Source organism: Salmo salar, chromosome ssa15 (assembly GCF_905237065.1).
Source record: "Salmo salar chromosome ssa15, Ssal_v3.1, whole genome shotgun sequence".
Classification (NCBI taxonomy): Eukaryota; Metazoa; Chordata; class Actinopteri; order Salmoniformes; family Salmonidae; genus Salmo; species Salmo salar.
Genome location: NC_059456.1, coordinates 56567844 through 56585166, shown reverse-complemented (window position 1 = coordinate 56585166; position 17323 = coordinate 56567844). Strand labels below are relative to the sequence as shown.

General features: G+C 45.5%; 1 protein-coding gene across 1 annotated transcript in view; it reads left to right on the top strand.

Moving 5' to 3' along the window:
• LOC106571757 (A-kinase anchor protein 12) overlaps nucleotides 1-16985 on the top strand; it is an 89832-nt gene extending 72847 nt beyond the window's left edge. Inside the window, exons 3-4 of the mRNA XM_014145182.2 lie at nucleotides 5679-10355; nucleotides 16023-16985. Coding sequence (XP_014000657.2) covers nucleotides 5679-10330 — 4652 coding nt within the window. The 3' untranslated portion in view covers nucleotides 10331-10355; nucleotides 16023-16985. The remainder of the gene's footprint in view (nucleotides 1-5678; nucleotides 10356-16022) is intronic.
• The last annotated feature ends 338 nt before the right edge of the window (nucleotides 16986-17323 follow it).

The window sequence follows — 17323 nt, the reverse complement described above, 5'->3', positions numbered from 1 at the left end:
CATAGCAGGATTTCTTATAAGCTTCCAGGTTAGTCCCACACCTTGAAAGCGGCAGCTCTACCCTTTAGCTCAGTGCGAATGTTGCCTGTAATCCATGGCTTCTGGTTGGGGTATGTACGTACAGTCCCTGTGGGGACGACGTCCTTAATGCTCTTATTGATAAAGCCAGTGACTGATGTGGTGTACTCCTCAATGCCATCGGAAGAATCCCGGAACATGTTCCAGTCTGTGATAGCAAAACAGTCCTGTAGTTTAGCATCTGCTTCATCTGACCACTTTTTTATAGACCGAGTCACTGGTGCTTCCTGCTTTAATTTATGCTTGTAAGCAGGAATCAGGAGGATAGCAGTTGTGGTCGGATTTACCAAATGGAGGGCGAGGGAGAGCTTTGTACGCGTCTCTGTGTGTGGAGTACAGGTGATCTAGAATTGTTTTGCCTCTGGTTGCACATTTAACATGTTGATAGAAATTAGGTAGAACTGATTTAAGTATCCCTGCATTAACCTGTTATGGCTAGGGGGCAGTATTTTCACGGACGGTTAAAAAACGTACCCGATTTAATCTGATTAGTACTCCTGCCCAGAAACTAGAATATGCATATAATTATTAGCTTTGGATAGAAAACACTCCAAAGTTTCTAAAACTGTTTGAATGGTGTCTGTGAGTATAACAGAACTCATTTGGCAGGCAAAAACCTGAGAAGATTCTGTACAGGAAGTACCCTGTCTGACCATTTCTTGGCCTTGTTGATTATCTCTATCAATTACAGGGGATCTCTGCTCTTACGTGACACTTTCTACGGCTCACATGGACTCTCAGAAGGCGGCAAAATGCTGAATCGTGGCTTTGCAGGCTCTGGCTGAAACAAAGTAGCGCGTTTGGGTAGTGGCTGGTTACAGTACTGTGAGACTCAGGCTCGTGCCCGCGTCGACCAAAAGCTTTGTTTTCCTTTGTCTGTATAGCTAAACGGAGATTCCCGGTTGGAATATTATCGCTTTTTTACGAGAAAAATGGCATAAAAATGGATTTTAAACAGCGGTTGACATGCTTCGAAGTACGGTAATGGAATATTTAGAAATCTTTTGTCACGAATTGCGCCATGCTCGCGACCCTGATTTACCATTTCGGATAGTGTCTTGGAACGCACAAACAAAACGCCGCAATTTGGATATAACGATGGATTATTTTGGACCAAACCAACATTTGTTATTGAAGTAGCAGTCCTGGGAGTGCATTCTGACGAAGACAACAAAGGTAATGAAACTTTTGTAATAGTAAATCGGAGTTTGATCAGGGCTAAACTTGGTCGGTGTCTAAATGGCTAGCCGTGATGGCTGGGCTATCTACTGAGAATATTGCAAAATGTGCTTTCACCGAAAAGCTATTTTAAAATCGGACATATCGAGTGCATAGAGGAGTTCTGTATCTATAATTCTTAAAATAATTGTTACGTTTTTTTGTGAACGTTTATCGTGAGTAATTTAGTAAATTCACCGGATGTTTGCGGGGGGGTATGCTAGTTCTGAACGTCACATGCTAATTTAAAAAAGCTGTTTTTTGATATAAATATGAACTTGATTGAACAAAACATGCATGCATTGTCTAACATAATGTCCTAGGGTTGTCATCTGATGAAGATCATCAAAGGTTAGTGCTGCATTTAGCTGTGGTTTTGTTTTTTGTGACATTATATGCTAGCTTGAAAAATGGGTGTCTGATTATTTCTGGCTGGGTACTCTGCTGACATAATCTAATGTTTTGCTTTCGCTGTAAAGCCTTTTTGAAATCGGACAGTGTGGTTAGATTAACGAGAGTCTTGTCTTTAAAATGCTGTAAAATAGTCATATGTTTGAAAAATTGAAGTTTTCGGATTTTAGAGGAATTTGTAATTCGCGCCACGCCCATCATTGGATATTGGAGCAGGTGTTCCGCTAGCGGAACGTCTAGATGTAAGAGGTTAAAGTCTCCGGCCACTAGGAGAGGAGCGCCGCCTCTGGGTGAGTGGTTTCCTGTTTGCTTATTTCCTTATATAGCTGACTGAGTGTGGTCTTATTGCCAGCATCTGTCTGTGGTGGTAAATAAACAGCCGCTAAAAGTATAGCTGAAAACTCTCTAGGCATGTAGTGTGGCCTGCAATTTATCACAATATACTCTTCAGGCGAGCTAAATCTAGAAACTTCCTTAGATTTTGTGCACCCGTTGTTGTTTACATATATGCACAGACCACCCCCCCCCTCATCTTACCGGAGTGTGCTGTTATTTCTTGCCGGTGCAGCGTGTATCCCGCTAGTTGAATATCCATGTCGTCATTCAGCCACGATTCCGTGAAACATAGGATATTACAGTTTTTGATGTCCCGTTGGTAGGATATTCGTGATCGTACCTCGTCTAATTTATTGTCCAATGATTGCACGTTGGCGAGTAATATTGACTGTAACGGCAGCTTTCACCCTCGCGTTCTGCGGATCCTCACGAGGCATCCAGCTCTCTGTCCTCTGTTCCTGCGTCTCTCCCTCTTGCAACTAACTGGGATGTTGGCCTTGTCGGGTGTTAGAAGAATGTCCTGTGCGTCCTGCTTGTTGAAGAAAAAATCATTGTCTAATCTGAGGTGAGTGATCGCTGTCCTGATATCCAGAGGCTTTTTTTTGCTGTAAGATACGGTTGCAGAAACATTATGTACAAAATAAGTTACAAATAATGCGAAAAAAATCACATAACAGCACAATTGGTTGGGTGACCGTAAAACTGCTGCCATTTCTTTTGCTGCCATTTTATAACCTAAACAATAAAGAAACTGCGTCTTACAGTAGATGCATGAGTGGATAAAGTCATAGCTATAATTTTGGAAGAAGCAACAGCTGAGGAGTTTACAGTATACCCTTGTCTGTAAGCTTTCTTTGTTTTGGGACTGAATCTTTGTTCAAGCGTTGGCAATGGAATTGCTTTCATTGTGAAACACACTGCAGTCTCCTCCAGGGCTTGTTGTTGGGTGGTGTCAATGATCAAACCTTTTGTTTTACGAAATCTGACTGCAATTAATCTATCAAATGATTGATTAAATCCACTCAAGGGGTCAAAATCTCTCAGCTACTGCTTTTCTAATGTGGTTTAAATTATCTTCAAATGTTGAAAATGAAATCTTTAGATACAGTTGAAGTCATTAAAACTCGTTTTTCAACCACTCCATAAATTTCTTTTTAACAAACTATTGTTTTGGCAAGTCGGTTAGGATATCTACTTTGTGCATGACAGAAGTAATTTTTCCAACAATTGTTTACAGACATTGTTTGCAGTTATTTCACTGTACCACAATTCCAGTGGGTCAGACGTTTACATACACTAAGTTAACTGTGCCTTTAAACAGCTTGGAAAATTCCAAAAAATGATGTCATGGCTTTAGAAACTTCTGATAGGCTATTTTACATAATTTGAGTCAATTGGAGGTGTACCTGTGGATCTATTTCAAGGCCTACCTTCAAACGCAGTGCCTCATTGCTTGACATCATGGGAAAAATCAAAATAAATCAGGCAAGAAATCAGAAAATAATGTAGACCTCCACAAGTCTGCTTAATCCTTGGGAGCAATTTCCAAACGCCTGAAGGTACCACGTTCATCTGTACAAACAATAGTACGAAAGTATAAACACCATTGGACCACGCAGCCGTCATACCGCTCAGGAAAGAGACGCGTTCTGTCTCCTAGAGATGAACGTACTTTGGTGCGAAAAGTGCAAATCAATCCCAAAACAACAGCAAAGGACCTTTTTTATTTACCTTTACCATGACCTGTTCTGATTTTTGGTGCTGTTAGAAGCAAATCAGAATGGGACCGTAATTGATACTTATTTACTGACCTAACTAAAAAAGAACAGAGATAAAATGGCATTTTACCCAATATGGCCTTATAAATCATTGTATACCAGTGTTTAAGCCTACTCAAGGTCAATGACGACCAGCCAACAGCGCTGTAGAGATCACAATGATGTGTTAGACGTTTCTGATTTGTAATGAACCTGAGGGCTGCATGATACACTGAATCAAGTGCTCTCAGGGTAGTGGCTGAGGCCTGCATATATATAACATCACTAAAATATAAAACCGACAGTAATGTACATCGTACCAGCTCCTTCCTGGCCTCAAAAGAAAAACAAGCCTTATGCCGGTAATAAAATCGTATTTTCAGCTTGAGCTTCCTTATCAAGTTCTCTACATGCACAGTGAAGCTCAGCTTATCATCAACCCACACACCCAAATATTTGTACACTTTAACTTGCTCTATATTAGGTCCAGCCAATGTAGCAATGACATGATTTGTAACATGCCTGGCATTTGAAAATACCATGCATTTTGTTTTACCTGAATTTAGAATCAGCTTTAAATCATACAGATTCTGTTGTATGATGTTAAATGCTCTTTGGGCATTTTTAAAAGCTAAAGATAAACTACTACCACTTGAATAAAGAACAGTATCATCTGCATAAAAATGAACATCCACTGTTTCAATAATTAACCTTGTGAAGATGGTGGAGGAAGCAGGTACAAAATAATCTATATCCACAGTAAAACGAGTCCTATATCGACATAACCTGAAAGGCCGCTCAGCAAGGAAGAAGCCACTGCTCCAAAACCACCATAAAAAAGCCAGACTACGGTTTGCCACTGCACATGGGGACAAAGATCATACTTTTGGGAGAAATGTCCTCTGGTCTGATGCAAGAAAAATAGAACTGTTTGGCCATAATGACCATCCTTATGTTTGGAGGAAAAAGGGGGAGGCTTGCAAGCCGAAGAACATCATCCCAACCGTGAAGCACGGGGGTGGCAGCATCATGTTGTTGGGGTGCTTTGCTGCAGGAGGGACTGGTGCACTTCACAAAATAGATGGCATCATGAAAGAAAATTATGTGGATATATTGAAGCAACATCTCAAGACATCAGTCAGGAAGTTAAAGCTTGGTCACAAATTGGTCTTCCAAATGGACAATGACCACAAGCATACTTCCAAAGTTATGGCTTAAGGACAACAAAGTCAAGGTATTGGAGTGGCCATCACAAAGCCCTGACCTCGATCTTATTGAAAATGTGTGGCAGAACTGAAAAAGTGTGTGCGAGCAAGGAGTCCTACAAACCTCACTCAGTTACACCAGCTCTGTCAGGAGGAATGGGACAAAATCCACCCAACTTATTGTGGGAAGCTTGTGTAAGGCTACCCAAAATGTTTGACCCAAGTTTAAATTGTTTAAGGCAATGCTACCAAATACTAATTAAGTGTATGTAAACTTCTGACCCACTGGGAATGTGATGAAAGAAATAAAAGCTGAAATAAATCATTCTCTCTACAATTATTCTGACATTTCACATTCTTAAAATAAATTGGCGATCCTAAGTGGCCTAAGTCAGGGAATCTTTACTAGGATTAAATGTCAGGAATTGTGAAAAACTGAGTTGAAATGTATTTGGCTAAGGTGTATGTAAACTTCCGACTTCAACTGTACATTATATCAGTTTGATATTTTTTATTGTTTTCTACCCATTTTCCTTTTGCCCTGACAGTCTTGTTTCTAGTCTGGCTCCACCCTATGTGCCCGTGTGAGATAAAGAGTGCCTGCTGGTTGTTGTTTGTGGGAATGTGTATTACCTCAACCTAAAGATGAATACTTATCTCCCTGTCATTTCAGTTGATGGCGTGTCCGTGTCTCAGAAGGAGGTTGTTCCTGAGATGATGGACTCCCTCCAGGCTGCGGTGGCCTCTCAGGTGAACAGAGAGAAGGAGGAGAATGAGTCTCCTGACGCCAACAACATCACCGGGCCTGAAGAGAAGGAGGTTGAGGAGAAATCGGGTGAGGCCAACGAGGTGGGTTTCAAGAAGATCTTCAATTTCATCGGCTTCAAGTTCACTCTGAAGAAGGACAAGAATGAGAAGACTGATCCGGTGCAGATGCTGAAGTTGATGGACAAGGACGTGGAAGGAGGGACTAAGGGGTCTGAGGAAACTAAAGAGGAAGCCGCCACTGCAGAGGAGAGGAAGGCGGCTGAGCCAGAGACCGCCACTGTTGAGGCTGACGCTGTTGAGGCTGCAACTCCAGTGGATGCCCCATCTGAGACTGTGGATGGAGAGGCTGCAGAGAAAGAGCCCTCGGACCCAGCTGCAGCTGCAACTACCCCACGTGGCCAGGAGGCCCCCGCGTCCCCCTTCAGAAGGTTCTTTACACAGGGAATCTTCTCCAACCAGCGCAAGAAGGCAAGTATCAAAAAGGCCAAAGAGGAGGAACCAAAAGAGAAAGCTGCTGAGGAGAAGATAAAGGAGGGAGAGGAGAAAGCAGAGGCTGGGGTGGAGCGAGAGAAAGCAAAGGAAGAGGTGAAGGAGGTGGAGCCAGTGACACTATCAGAAACTGAGACACCTGAAGCATCTGCCGAAGAGATCAACGAGGAGATCCAAGCCGAAGTTGACATGGAAATCTCAGAAGCCGCTATTACTGATTATGCCAAACAAGCAGAGGAGAATGTTGAAGGAGCTGTGGATTCAGACAAGGCCCCAGTTGAGGTCACCACCGAGGTTGAGCTTTTCTCATCCCAGAATAAGGTCAAGGCCCAGGGAAGCCCACTGAAAAAGCTCTTTACTGGGGCTGGCCTGAAGAAGCTCTCTACCAAGAAACAGAAGAAAGACAAGAAAGATACGGAGACCAAGCTGACCGAGTCTGGGGAACAGGCACCTGAACAGCTCCAGCCCTCTACAGAGTCAGCAGAGGTCCAGAAACCTGACAGTGGGGCATCATCTCCAGAGGAGTCTGGTGAGCATGCCATCGGGGTGGAAGCTACCCAAGCTGAGGTCAGCCTAGAGGCTGATGAGGAGGTAACCAGATCAGACGAAGGCAAGAAGAAAGAAGGTATCATGCACTGGTCCTCCTTCAAGAAGCTGGTGACACCCAAGAAACGAGTCAAGAGGCCCTCTGAGAGCGAGGACGAGACAACTGTTGAGAAGGCCATGTCGGCCACCCTGTTCTCCACTGAGAGCGCCGTGTTTGTGGAGAAAAAGAAAGAGGAGCCGGAACTCACTGAGGAGGAGCCAAAAACCGAAACCACAGAGGACCTGGAGGGCAGCACAGAGGACCCCAAAAAGATGAAGATGGACACCTCACTCTCCTGGGAGGCCCTGATGTGTATGGGCAACAAGAAGAGGACCAGGAAGACCTCTGAAGATGAGGAGACCAAAATCGAAGAGGAGGCACCACCAACTGGGGAAGAGCAGGTTAAGACAGCAGAGTCTCCTCTTGGCAGCTCCGGAGAGGCAGACAAGGAAAACACAGTGTCATCCCCCGAACCATCCACTAGCCCCGCCGCAGGAGACTCCACCTGGGATACTCTCAAGCGTTTTGTCACCCATAGAAAGAAGCCCAAAAACGAGGAGAAGACAGATGAATCTGGTGGCGAACAGGTAATCTCAGACAGTGAAATTCCCAAAGAAGAGTCCTCCTTCTCTCTGAGGAAACTCATTCCCGGACGCAGAAAGAAGAAGCTGCTTTCCTCCAATCTGGGGTTTGTTGAGGAAGATTCCGACACACCAGCCGTGGTCCCTCTCTCAGAGTTCGACAACGAGCATGCCGAGAGTAAAGAAGAGGCTGAAGCCGAAATGACAGTGGAGACAGTGGATTCTGAGGAAGCAGCACCAATCACTCAGGTCCAATTTTCCATTGAAGAGAGATCCCCCTCTTGGATCTCAGCCACGGGGGTCATGGAAAACCTCCAGGAGATTCCACATGATCAGCTGAGTGACATCCCAGAAGAGGGTGCCGCCACCCCCAAATCTGCTGACACCACCATCGCAGAGGACATTGCAGAACAGACCTCAGAGGCAGTCTCATGCCAAAAGCAGGAACCTGAGTTGTCTGTTGCCAAGGTGACTGAAAATTCTGATGCCGAGAACATTTTAGAGCAGATCCCAGAAGCAGTCATTTGCCAGGAGCCTGATCTGTCTGTTTCTGAGGTAACTGAAGAGATGATCCCAGCCACGTATGGCAAAACCACCCCTCTGTCCAATGAGCCTGAGACAGAGTCTTTGGAGGTCCAGCAGGAGGCTGTGGAGCTGCTCAGTGATCTCCCAAGCCTGACTTCTGTGGAAATCATAGAGATCCCACTGGAGGAGGCTGCTTCCGTCCCAGAACCCACTCCGCCGATCGAGTTCGCCGAAACCAAATCAAATGTTGTCTTGATGGTGCATGAAGAAATCGAGGGTTCCGCCATCTGCACTGTCCTGGGCACCAAGGAGATCGCCAAGGTGGCTGTGGAGAAGCTTGTAATTCCCACCATGGAATGTCTAGCTGAGATCAGCAATGGTCTGTCTGCTGAAATGCCGGTAGAAGATAAGGCTGATCCAACTGAGGCGGCTGACACTAATGAAGACCCAGTGTTCCAGGCTCAAGTGGAGCAGGTCGAAAGCATATTCCTGGAGCCGCCACTAGAGAAAACTATTGAAGACATCCCAAATCCTGATATAGCCACTGAGGGTAAAGAGCATGAAGATGAAAAGGTCGTCACGATCAATAATATCAAGATGGAGGTTGAAATTGTTGAGGCCCCTGCGGTGAATGAGAACATTGTGGACCCCATTGTACCAACTGTCGAAGACTCCATTGCTGCTAACATTTTGGATGGCTCTGAGGCACCTGTCATTGAGGTCAAAAGTAAAGAAGAGATGGCTGCCGTCGAAGAGGTCACTGCTGTAGAGGAGGTGAATGAGCCTGCTGCCCGAGAAATGGTCACTTCACTAACTGATGCTAACCAGCCCACAGTCACTGAAGTGTGCGAGGCAGCCATTGTTGCCCCTGCTGAAGAGTTTGCCATTGTAAAGCAGACCACGTACCTCGTCTGCCCACTGTCTGAGTCCTTGGAAACCCAGCAAGTGGAGGTCACAGAGGCCATGGCAGTGGAAAAGGTCTCAGTGGCAGTTGCAGAGCCCGCTGGCGATGACCAAATTCAAGTGCAGGTGACTGAGGTTGGCGTTACAGAGGCTGAAGAGACAAAGGAGGCAGAGGCCATGGAGGAGACGGGCTTGGTCGTCGCTCAGGTGGTCATCCAGAGTGCTGTGGAGAAAGTGTCTGAAGCAGAGTTTGAACCCAAAGCGCCTGCCACTGCTACCATCACAACTGAAGATGCACCACCAGTCCAGGTGGTAGCAACGATAGAGAAAGAGATTGAACTAGTAGCAGAGGAGAAACCTGTCATTGCTGAAACTCCTGTAGTCCAAGTTGAGGCACCAGCACCAGAAACCCCAGCAGAGGTGTCTGCTACTCCAGAGGCACCAGCCGAGGCTGAAAAAGCACCAAAGGAAGTCCACGAGGCTGTCCAGATCATTGACACCGTTCCAGTCTCAGTTGAAATCACAAAGAGTCTCATGGAAGAGGTTACCAAGGAGGTGGAGGATGTTCTCAAAGAGGAAGTAGAGGAAATAAAACAGGAAGTGGAATTAAAGCAAGCAATGGAGGTCAATGTAAGTGTGGAGAAAGTTGTAGAGGTTGAAGTTGTAACCGAGGTGGACCAGACAGAGAGTGAGACAGATGGAAAGGCAAAGGAGGAGATCAAAGAGGTAGAGGGCAACATTGACGCATTAGAGGTTCAGGAAGTTCCACAATCTGAGGGAGAGGAAGTAGTTAATGAATTCCAACTCGAGGTTCAACAAGCTGAGGTAAAAGCGGTGGTTCAGGAAGTGATAGCAGAGGTTCCCACACCAGAGACAGCTGAAGAGAAGTCAGAAGCAACGGTTGTGACAGAAGAGACCCCAGTCCCAGATGCCCCCACAGAGACTGCTGAAGCCCCAGCCCAGCCAGAGGAGACAACTACAGAGGTTGTAGTCCCACAGACCACACAGGTGGTCATACAGGCAACAGAGATCATTGAAGAGGCAGCGGAGGAAATCATGGTGGAGGTGGTAGAAAAAGATGCCATTGTAAGCTCACCAGAGACAAAGGAAGCCCCGGCCAATGAAGACACAACAGACCCTGAACAAACGGCAGACACCCCCGCCCCTGTTCCAACTGTCGCCGATGTTGTCGAAACAAACATGAAAGACGACAGTGCCGCAGTTCAGGAACAGACATCGGACGGCCCCCAGACAGCACTGGAAGAGCATCAAACGGATGTTTCAACAGAGGCTGTGGCTGCCATTCAAGACGCCCCAGTTAACAGCATGGAAGAGGAGGTTGCTGTTGCCATGGCTGTGACAGTTGCCAGCTCAGCGGAGCCAGCGGCAGAGAAGGCGACGTCGGTGAAGTGTGCGGAGGTGATGGTGCAGGTGATTGAGGATGTGGTGAAGGAGATCAAACCTGTCTCCTAAGAGCTCACAGTAGCATCCTGAGCAGGTGAGGAGTCTATATTATACAATTACCTTTTTTAAGCAGTGAGTGGATGTTGTCAAAGAGTTCCAAAAATATTTCCCCACAATTACTATAAATCCATTTAGTTAATGTTAGTCATCTGATCATACCCTCTGCCTTGTCTTCTACCACAAGAAAGTGAAAGAAAGTGCTTTCTTGTGTTTTACCAAGGTATTCATTCTAGATATGTTATTATGGTTATTTTATTCCACTAGCAAAAAAAGAGTGATAGAAAAGAGTACCACATTTATTTTGTTATTTCCAGAATTCCTTTGTCGGGTATCACACAATCTTCTCATGGTGGCTTTTTAAAAACAACAATGGGCCCTACTTTTATTAGGGGAGAGAGAGAGAGCAAGAGAGAGATGTAATCTACAATATATCCCATAAAGCATTCTCCACTCAGACACATGAGTCATAAAGTTATTCTGTTTTAAACTACTCTGAGTGCTCAAAGTATAACATCTTAGAAAGATCTCTTAGAAGAAGAAAAATCACTGATTGGGCTTTTCTAGATAACTCAGTTGCCTAATTGCTATCCACAGGATGGGAGATGGAGACCAGTTCCCTTTCAGTCAGCACTCTCGGTACAACACCACTTTTAGGAGTCAAACTCTCGCGACTTTGACAGGTGTAAGCATTAGGCTCGGATTCATTATTAAAATTCTTCCACTCTTCACCTCGATGTGAGCAGTAACGATTCACACTACTAAAAACTAAATTTTTGGGAACGCAAGACTATCTAACTTTGTGCCAACTAAACTGTCCCTTCATGGTAGAGCGTGCTCACCCCCTAGACTTTACGTGCTGGAGTTTGTATTTGTTCTCATAGTTTCCTAATCACAAACAATTAGTTATTCTTCATTTATTTGTGCAATGAGTAAGCTGGATAAAAATGCTACTGAGATGATGAAGGCTAAGCCGAGTTCAGTTTCGCGACCATGCCCCTAGTCATGCAGTTATTTTATATCTCCAAAAGATACTCAATATTTCTGTGTTTGTCTCGGCTTGGAGTAGAGGCATGAATGAATGACGCATTGGACACCAGGGCTTGGTGTCCAATGCTTCATTCATAGAACTGTGCCGAGTTCATTCTGCGCATGTCCCGGTGTACCGTTCTGGTGCTCGGGAAAAGCATGGGAGCTACTGTGGTGGCACATTGTCATCTTTGGCTGATGCTCTCACAGGTGCCAGACAGGGACAGACAGATGTACCCTGATGAGACGATTTTCTCCTATGGGGTTGTTCAGCTCGGCCCTGGAGGCCACACAGGCGTGGTTCAAGGTTAAAAGAAGCAGGAATAAGCGCCGCACGCTTTTCTCCCTCGGAGGTCCTTCAGGGCTGTTGGTGGAGCACCTTCCCTAAAGCCGACAGGTGGAGCCCCGCTGGCTAAGAGGGGTGCCCCAGGGGCCAGACCCAGCACCAGGGCAGATTGTTACGAGTCCGAGGCAGAGCCTCCCCAAACACCCATTGTGACAGCAGTACCCCCAAGTGGCACGGCCAATCTGGGTGTGTCACTGATGGCCAATGCCCCCGAATCCAGAGTGGACCGGGCTTCAGACAAACATTTGCACGTAAACACATCGTTTCAACCCCATTGTTCATGGGTATCAAAAGTGTTGTGTATCCCACATGTGATTTCAATCAAGCATTTTCCCTCCTCCACATTCAGACACACAGTTGTCTTCCTTGTCTTGTCGCATAAACTGAATTTAGGTGAACTATTCAAATTTTTGCAACCAGGAAATGGCGGAGTGATTTCTGCATAGTGCAGGAAATATCCTCCCTGCTCCAGAAGTAGGCAATACCGGCCCTGCTGGTACAGTCAGTATTCCGAAAAGGGAAGGGGGCTACGTTCCGATTCTAGACCTTCGTACCCTAAACAAGCACCTCAGGGTTTGCACATTCAGAATGCTCACAAACCAGAGGCTGTTATGGTCCATGCGTCCCGGCGATTGGATCAGCACAATCAACCTGAAGGAGGCATATTTTAATGTGCCCATGTACCCTGGTCACAGGAAATTTTGGAGGTTCCATTATGAAGCGATAGCCTACGAGTTTTTGATCCTGTTGTGCTGACTCTCCCTCTCGCTTCGTGCCTTTTTAAAGGTAGTGGAGGCAGCTCTGGCACCCATGAGGGGCCAGTGGCTGAGGGTGTTGGCCTATCTGGACGATTGGCTGATAGCAGCAGAGTCAAGGGAACAAGCTATGTTGCACACATCCAGGCTAGTGTCCCATATTCAGTCTCTAGGTTTTATTGCAAACCAGAAAAAGAGCTGTCGGACCCCATTGCAGTGCATTCTGTTCCTGTGTCTCGAGTTAGACTTGCACGTGAATCACACTTTTTATATCCATGCAGAGGGTATCCAGGTTCTGGCTCAGCTTTGCCCAATTTTGGATTTTTTGCCAGTTCCTTTCGCCAGTGCGTTTTCGCCAGTTCCTGCGCTTACTGTGGATGATGGCTTCTATGGTAGTAGGCGTTCCCCTGGGGCTATTATTGATGCAGCCTTTCAAGCACTGGGTGCTAGCCACTCGCTTGGACACAACTCGCCACCTAAACCGGTCGCGTTGGGTGTCCATGGCATGGCTGCGGGCACTGGCCCAGTGGGAGGACCCCCAGGTACTGTCGCAAGTGGTTCTCATGGGCCAGGTGTTATTCCGCAAGGTGGTCACAACAGGGATGCGCTGTGCAATGGCTACACAATTCTGGGGATATGGACGGTGATTACTAATGTTACTGTCCCCACTACAACAACAAAAAATACTTGTCATTTTGTCCTTTAAACATTTAACTGAAATACTGTAGAATTCCTTTCCTTCCTATGGAGGACTGCTCCTACTGGGGAGTGCCAATATGGCCCACCAGTGGCTTCAAAGCCTCTCAATAGCCAATACATACAGTGCTTTCAGAAAGTATTCACACCCCTTGCCTTTTCAATATCCAGAATTTAAAATTGATTAAATATATTTTTTTCTCTCACTGGCCTACATACAATACCCTATAATTTCAAAGTGGAATTATGCTTTTGGAGAAAAAATCTGAAAAGGAAAAGCTGAAATGTCTTCAGTTAATAAGTATTCAACCCCTTTGTTAAGCCTAAATAAGTTCAGGAGTAACAATGTGCTTAACAAGTCACAAATTGCATGGACTCTGTTTGCAATAATAGTGTTTAACATAATGTTTTTATGACTACCTCATCTCTCTACCTGACATGAATATCCCTTTGAGCATGGTGACGTTATTAATTACACTTTGGATGGTGTATCAGTACACCCAGTCACTACAAAGATACAGGCGTCCTTCCTAACTCAGTTGCCGGAGAGGAAAGAAACCGCTCAGGGATTTCACCATGAGGCTAATGGTGACTTTAAAACAGTTATAGATTTAGTGACTGTGATAAGAGAAAACTGAGGATGGATCAACATTGTAGTTACTCCACAATATTAGCCTAATTGAAAGTGAAAAGAAGGAACCCTGTACAGAATAACAATTTTCCAAAACATGCATCCTGTTTGCAGCAAGGCACAAATACTACTGCAAAACAAGTGGCAAAGCAATTCACTTTTTGTCCTGAATACAATGTGTTATGTTTGGGGCAAACCACTCTCCATATTTTCAAGCATAGTGGTGGCTGCATCATGTTATAGGTATGCTTGTAATTGTTAAGGACTGGGTGTTTTTCAGGATGCATTTTTTTATGCAATGGAGCTAAGCACAGGCAAAGTCCTAGAGGAAAACCTGGTTCAGTGTGCTTTCCACCAGACACTGGGAGATGAATTCACCTTTCAGCTGGACAATAAACTAAAACACAAGGCCAAATCTACACTGGAGATGCTTACCAAGAAGACAGTGAAATGTTTGAGTGGCCGAGTTACAGTTTTTACTTAAATCTTCTTGAAAATCTATGGCAAGAACTGAAAATGGTTGTTTAGCAATGACCAACAAACAATTGGAGTTTGAAGAATAATGGGCAAATGTGGCATAATCCAGGTGTGTAAGGCTCTTAGAGATTTACCCATAAAGACTCACAGCTGTAATCTCTGCCAAAGGGGATTCTAACATGTATTGACTTAGGGGGTTGAATACTTATCTAATCAAGACGTGTTTTTTTTGGGGGGGAAATCTTCTACAAATGTTACAATTTTTCTAAGGGGTGTGATCACTTTCTGAAGGCACTGTAGCATCAGCAAATCAACATCATTTAGTTCCTCTGGGCCTGGCCTCTGAGAGGCCGCGAGGTTTACCTCTGAAGGTTATTGCTGCTATTCAGTCTGCAAGGGCACCCTCCATGAGAGGGCTGTATGTGTATAAGTGACAGGCGTTTGAGCTCTGGTGCCAAGATAAAGGACTTGTTCATTTTCAGTGCTTCGTGAGAGACATCCTAGTGTTCCTACAGGAGCTTTTCGAGCAGCGTCGGGCATTCTCCACACTGGGGGCCCAACACTTGGTTGTTAGGTTCCTTAAAGGTGTGTGCTGTCTCAGACCGGTCTCTAAACCTATTGCGCCAACATGGGATTTGGCTATGGTTTTGGAGGCGCTCTTTGAGACTCTGGAATCGGTGGATCTTAAGATCCTCTCCTACATGACCTTCCAGCTCATGGCTTTGACCTCGGCTAAACGTGTTGGGGACCTCCACGCGTCATCCAAATACCCTTCCTGTACTCAGTTCGCCCCTGGCAACGGTAAGGGGACGTTGCATCCGAATGCTGCCTTCTTCCCGAAAGTCATGGTTATGTCCCACTGGACTTTAGCTTTTGAGCAATTTCCCTTATTGCCTCCTCCTTTTGCTTCTGAAGCGCAACAGAGGTTACATGCCCTGTGTCCAGTACAAGCTTTACGCACGTACATTGAGCGGACCTGGGATTTCCGGTTAGGTGACCAGTTTTATGTGTGTTTTTCCAGCTCACAGCAGGGCACTCTCTAAGCGTCTCTCCCACTGTGGAGACTATCTCCCTGGCATATTGCAGAAAGGGCCAAGGGTTACATAGCGGTGTTTCGCGCCCACTCCACCAGGTGTCTGGCAGCGTCTTAGACATTATTTAAAGGGTTGACTGTAGGGCATATCTGTGCTGCGGCGAGCATCACCACTCACTTTGAGGTTTTATCGCTTGGATGTCACTGCTCCCAGTGTAGCCCACAGCATGCATACAGCTAGGACAGGAGAGGGTCATTAGGCAGCGTGTCCCGTGTGCACAATACCCAACTACTGCATCTTGAGGGGTGGAGGTCTGGGTGGTCTGCCATGGGCCATTTCATTTGGTATCCGTTGGGGCCAGCTTGGGGCGGGATTCTAGTTCCCCATACTTGTGTTGTACCACAAGTACTGACTGAAAGGGAACGTAATGTTATGAATATAACTACTGTTCCCTGAAGGAGGGAAATAAGGTACAACACCTGTTTGGCCCCGCACCGCCCGTTCCTAGGCTCTGTGAAGTGCAGTACTGAATTGAAGGAATGAATCCGAGCATCACGCTTATCACCTGTGGAAGACATGATTTTTGTTCTTCAATCGAAGTCGCTAGAGTGCAACTCCCCATAGTTATGTTGAACCTTGTTTCCCACCTTCAGGGAACAGTAGTTATGGTTATAACGTGTGTTTCCAAGGATAATGGTATCCATTTATTAATAACATGTATTTCTCTCTACCCCAGCTATAGATGCAAGATGGTTGACTGGGAGACCGACTGTCCTGACCAGGAAGTGAGTGATAGTGAAAAGGGGAGCGAGAGAATGCTCTATGGAGAAACACACAGACTCAGCTCCAACCCACCCTGCCCAGAGTGACTGAGCGACAACTTCCCCCCTCGATTTCCCCCCTGCCCCCTTCACCCCCTCTCCTGCAGCACCAGCCCCTTCACACAGAGGTGATCCCCCCCACCCCTGGAGTGAAGCATCAATCCCCCTAAACACACACCAAGCCACTGTCCTAGTCCCACACATCTGAAGCTTCCCACCTGGCTGGTAATCAATGTGATGTACGCTTGCTGTCTTGGTGAGCTTCCATCGCCCTTGCTGCAACTCGGGAGTCTGCTGTCCCATGGAGAGTGTGTGTGTGTGTGTGTGTGTGTGTGTGTGTGTGTGTGTGTGTGTGTGTGTGTGTGTGTGTGTGTGTGTGTGTGTGTGTGTGTGTGTGTGTGTGTGTGTGTGTGTGTGTAAAAGTTAAAAGTGAGTTCGAGAAAGTGTGTGTGTGGTCTTATTATCTTGTATATTGTAATTATATTTTGTGAGTATTTTCTCATTCTCCCCATCCTTTATCTTTTCTATTTCTGATTGTATAGAATATGTGCCCCATTTTCTCATACATATGTAAGACAATGTCTGGATTTTGCAGAAATTCTACCTTAACCATGGTACAGATGTGATTTCAATGGCAGGTTCCGGTATCATTGATTACAGAGGATGAAAGCCAATAGAAGTGCAACAATCTTAAACTTTAACCTTTGACATTGTACTTACCTTCACCTTTCAGCCTGACAATATATTTTCTGCTCCTACTGTAGATAAAACATTCTTCACTGGCAGACTGACTGTGAAAAAAGTATTGTTACTTTCTGAAATATATAGTATGTCTCTGATTATCATGTAGAAATAAAATAAAGCACTATAATACACTACAATGCAAATTTGGCTGAGATAACAAGGCCTAGGAGGATGGAAAGTTGCATAATGGTAAAGGCCATCCATAGGCCACGTACTCTCATGCAATGCCATACCAATTGGCCACATAGTGGCGCTATAACAAACGATTGAAAAGGGAAATGCCCCTCACCCCATGTGACCTAAAGTCCTGAAATTCAGTACATAGGTCCCTCCCCTCACAAGGTGCAAATTTGCCTCAAGAACGCAATGGCTGCCATGATGGATTATTCGCTATTTTGAATTCTGTTGAAAAACACTCAATACTCCTCTGGCACTGAATGACCGATCTCCACAGAATTTGATACATGGCATC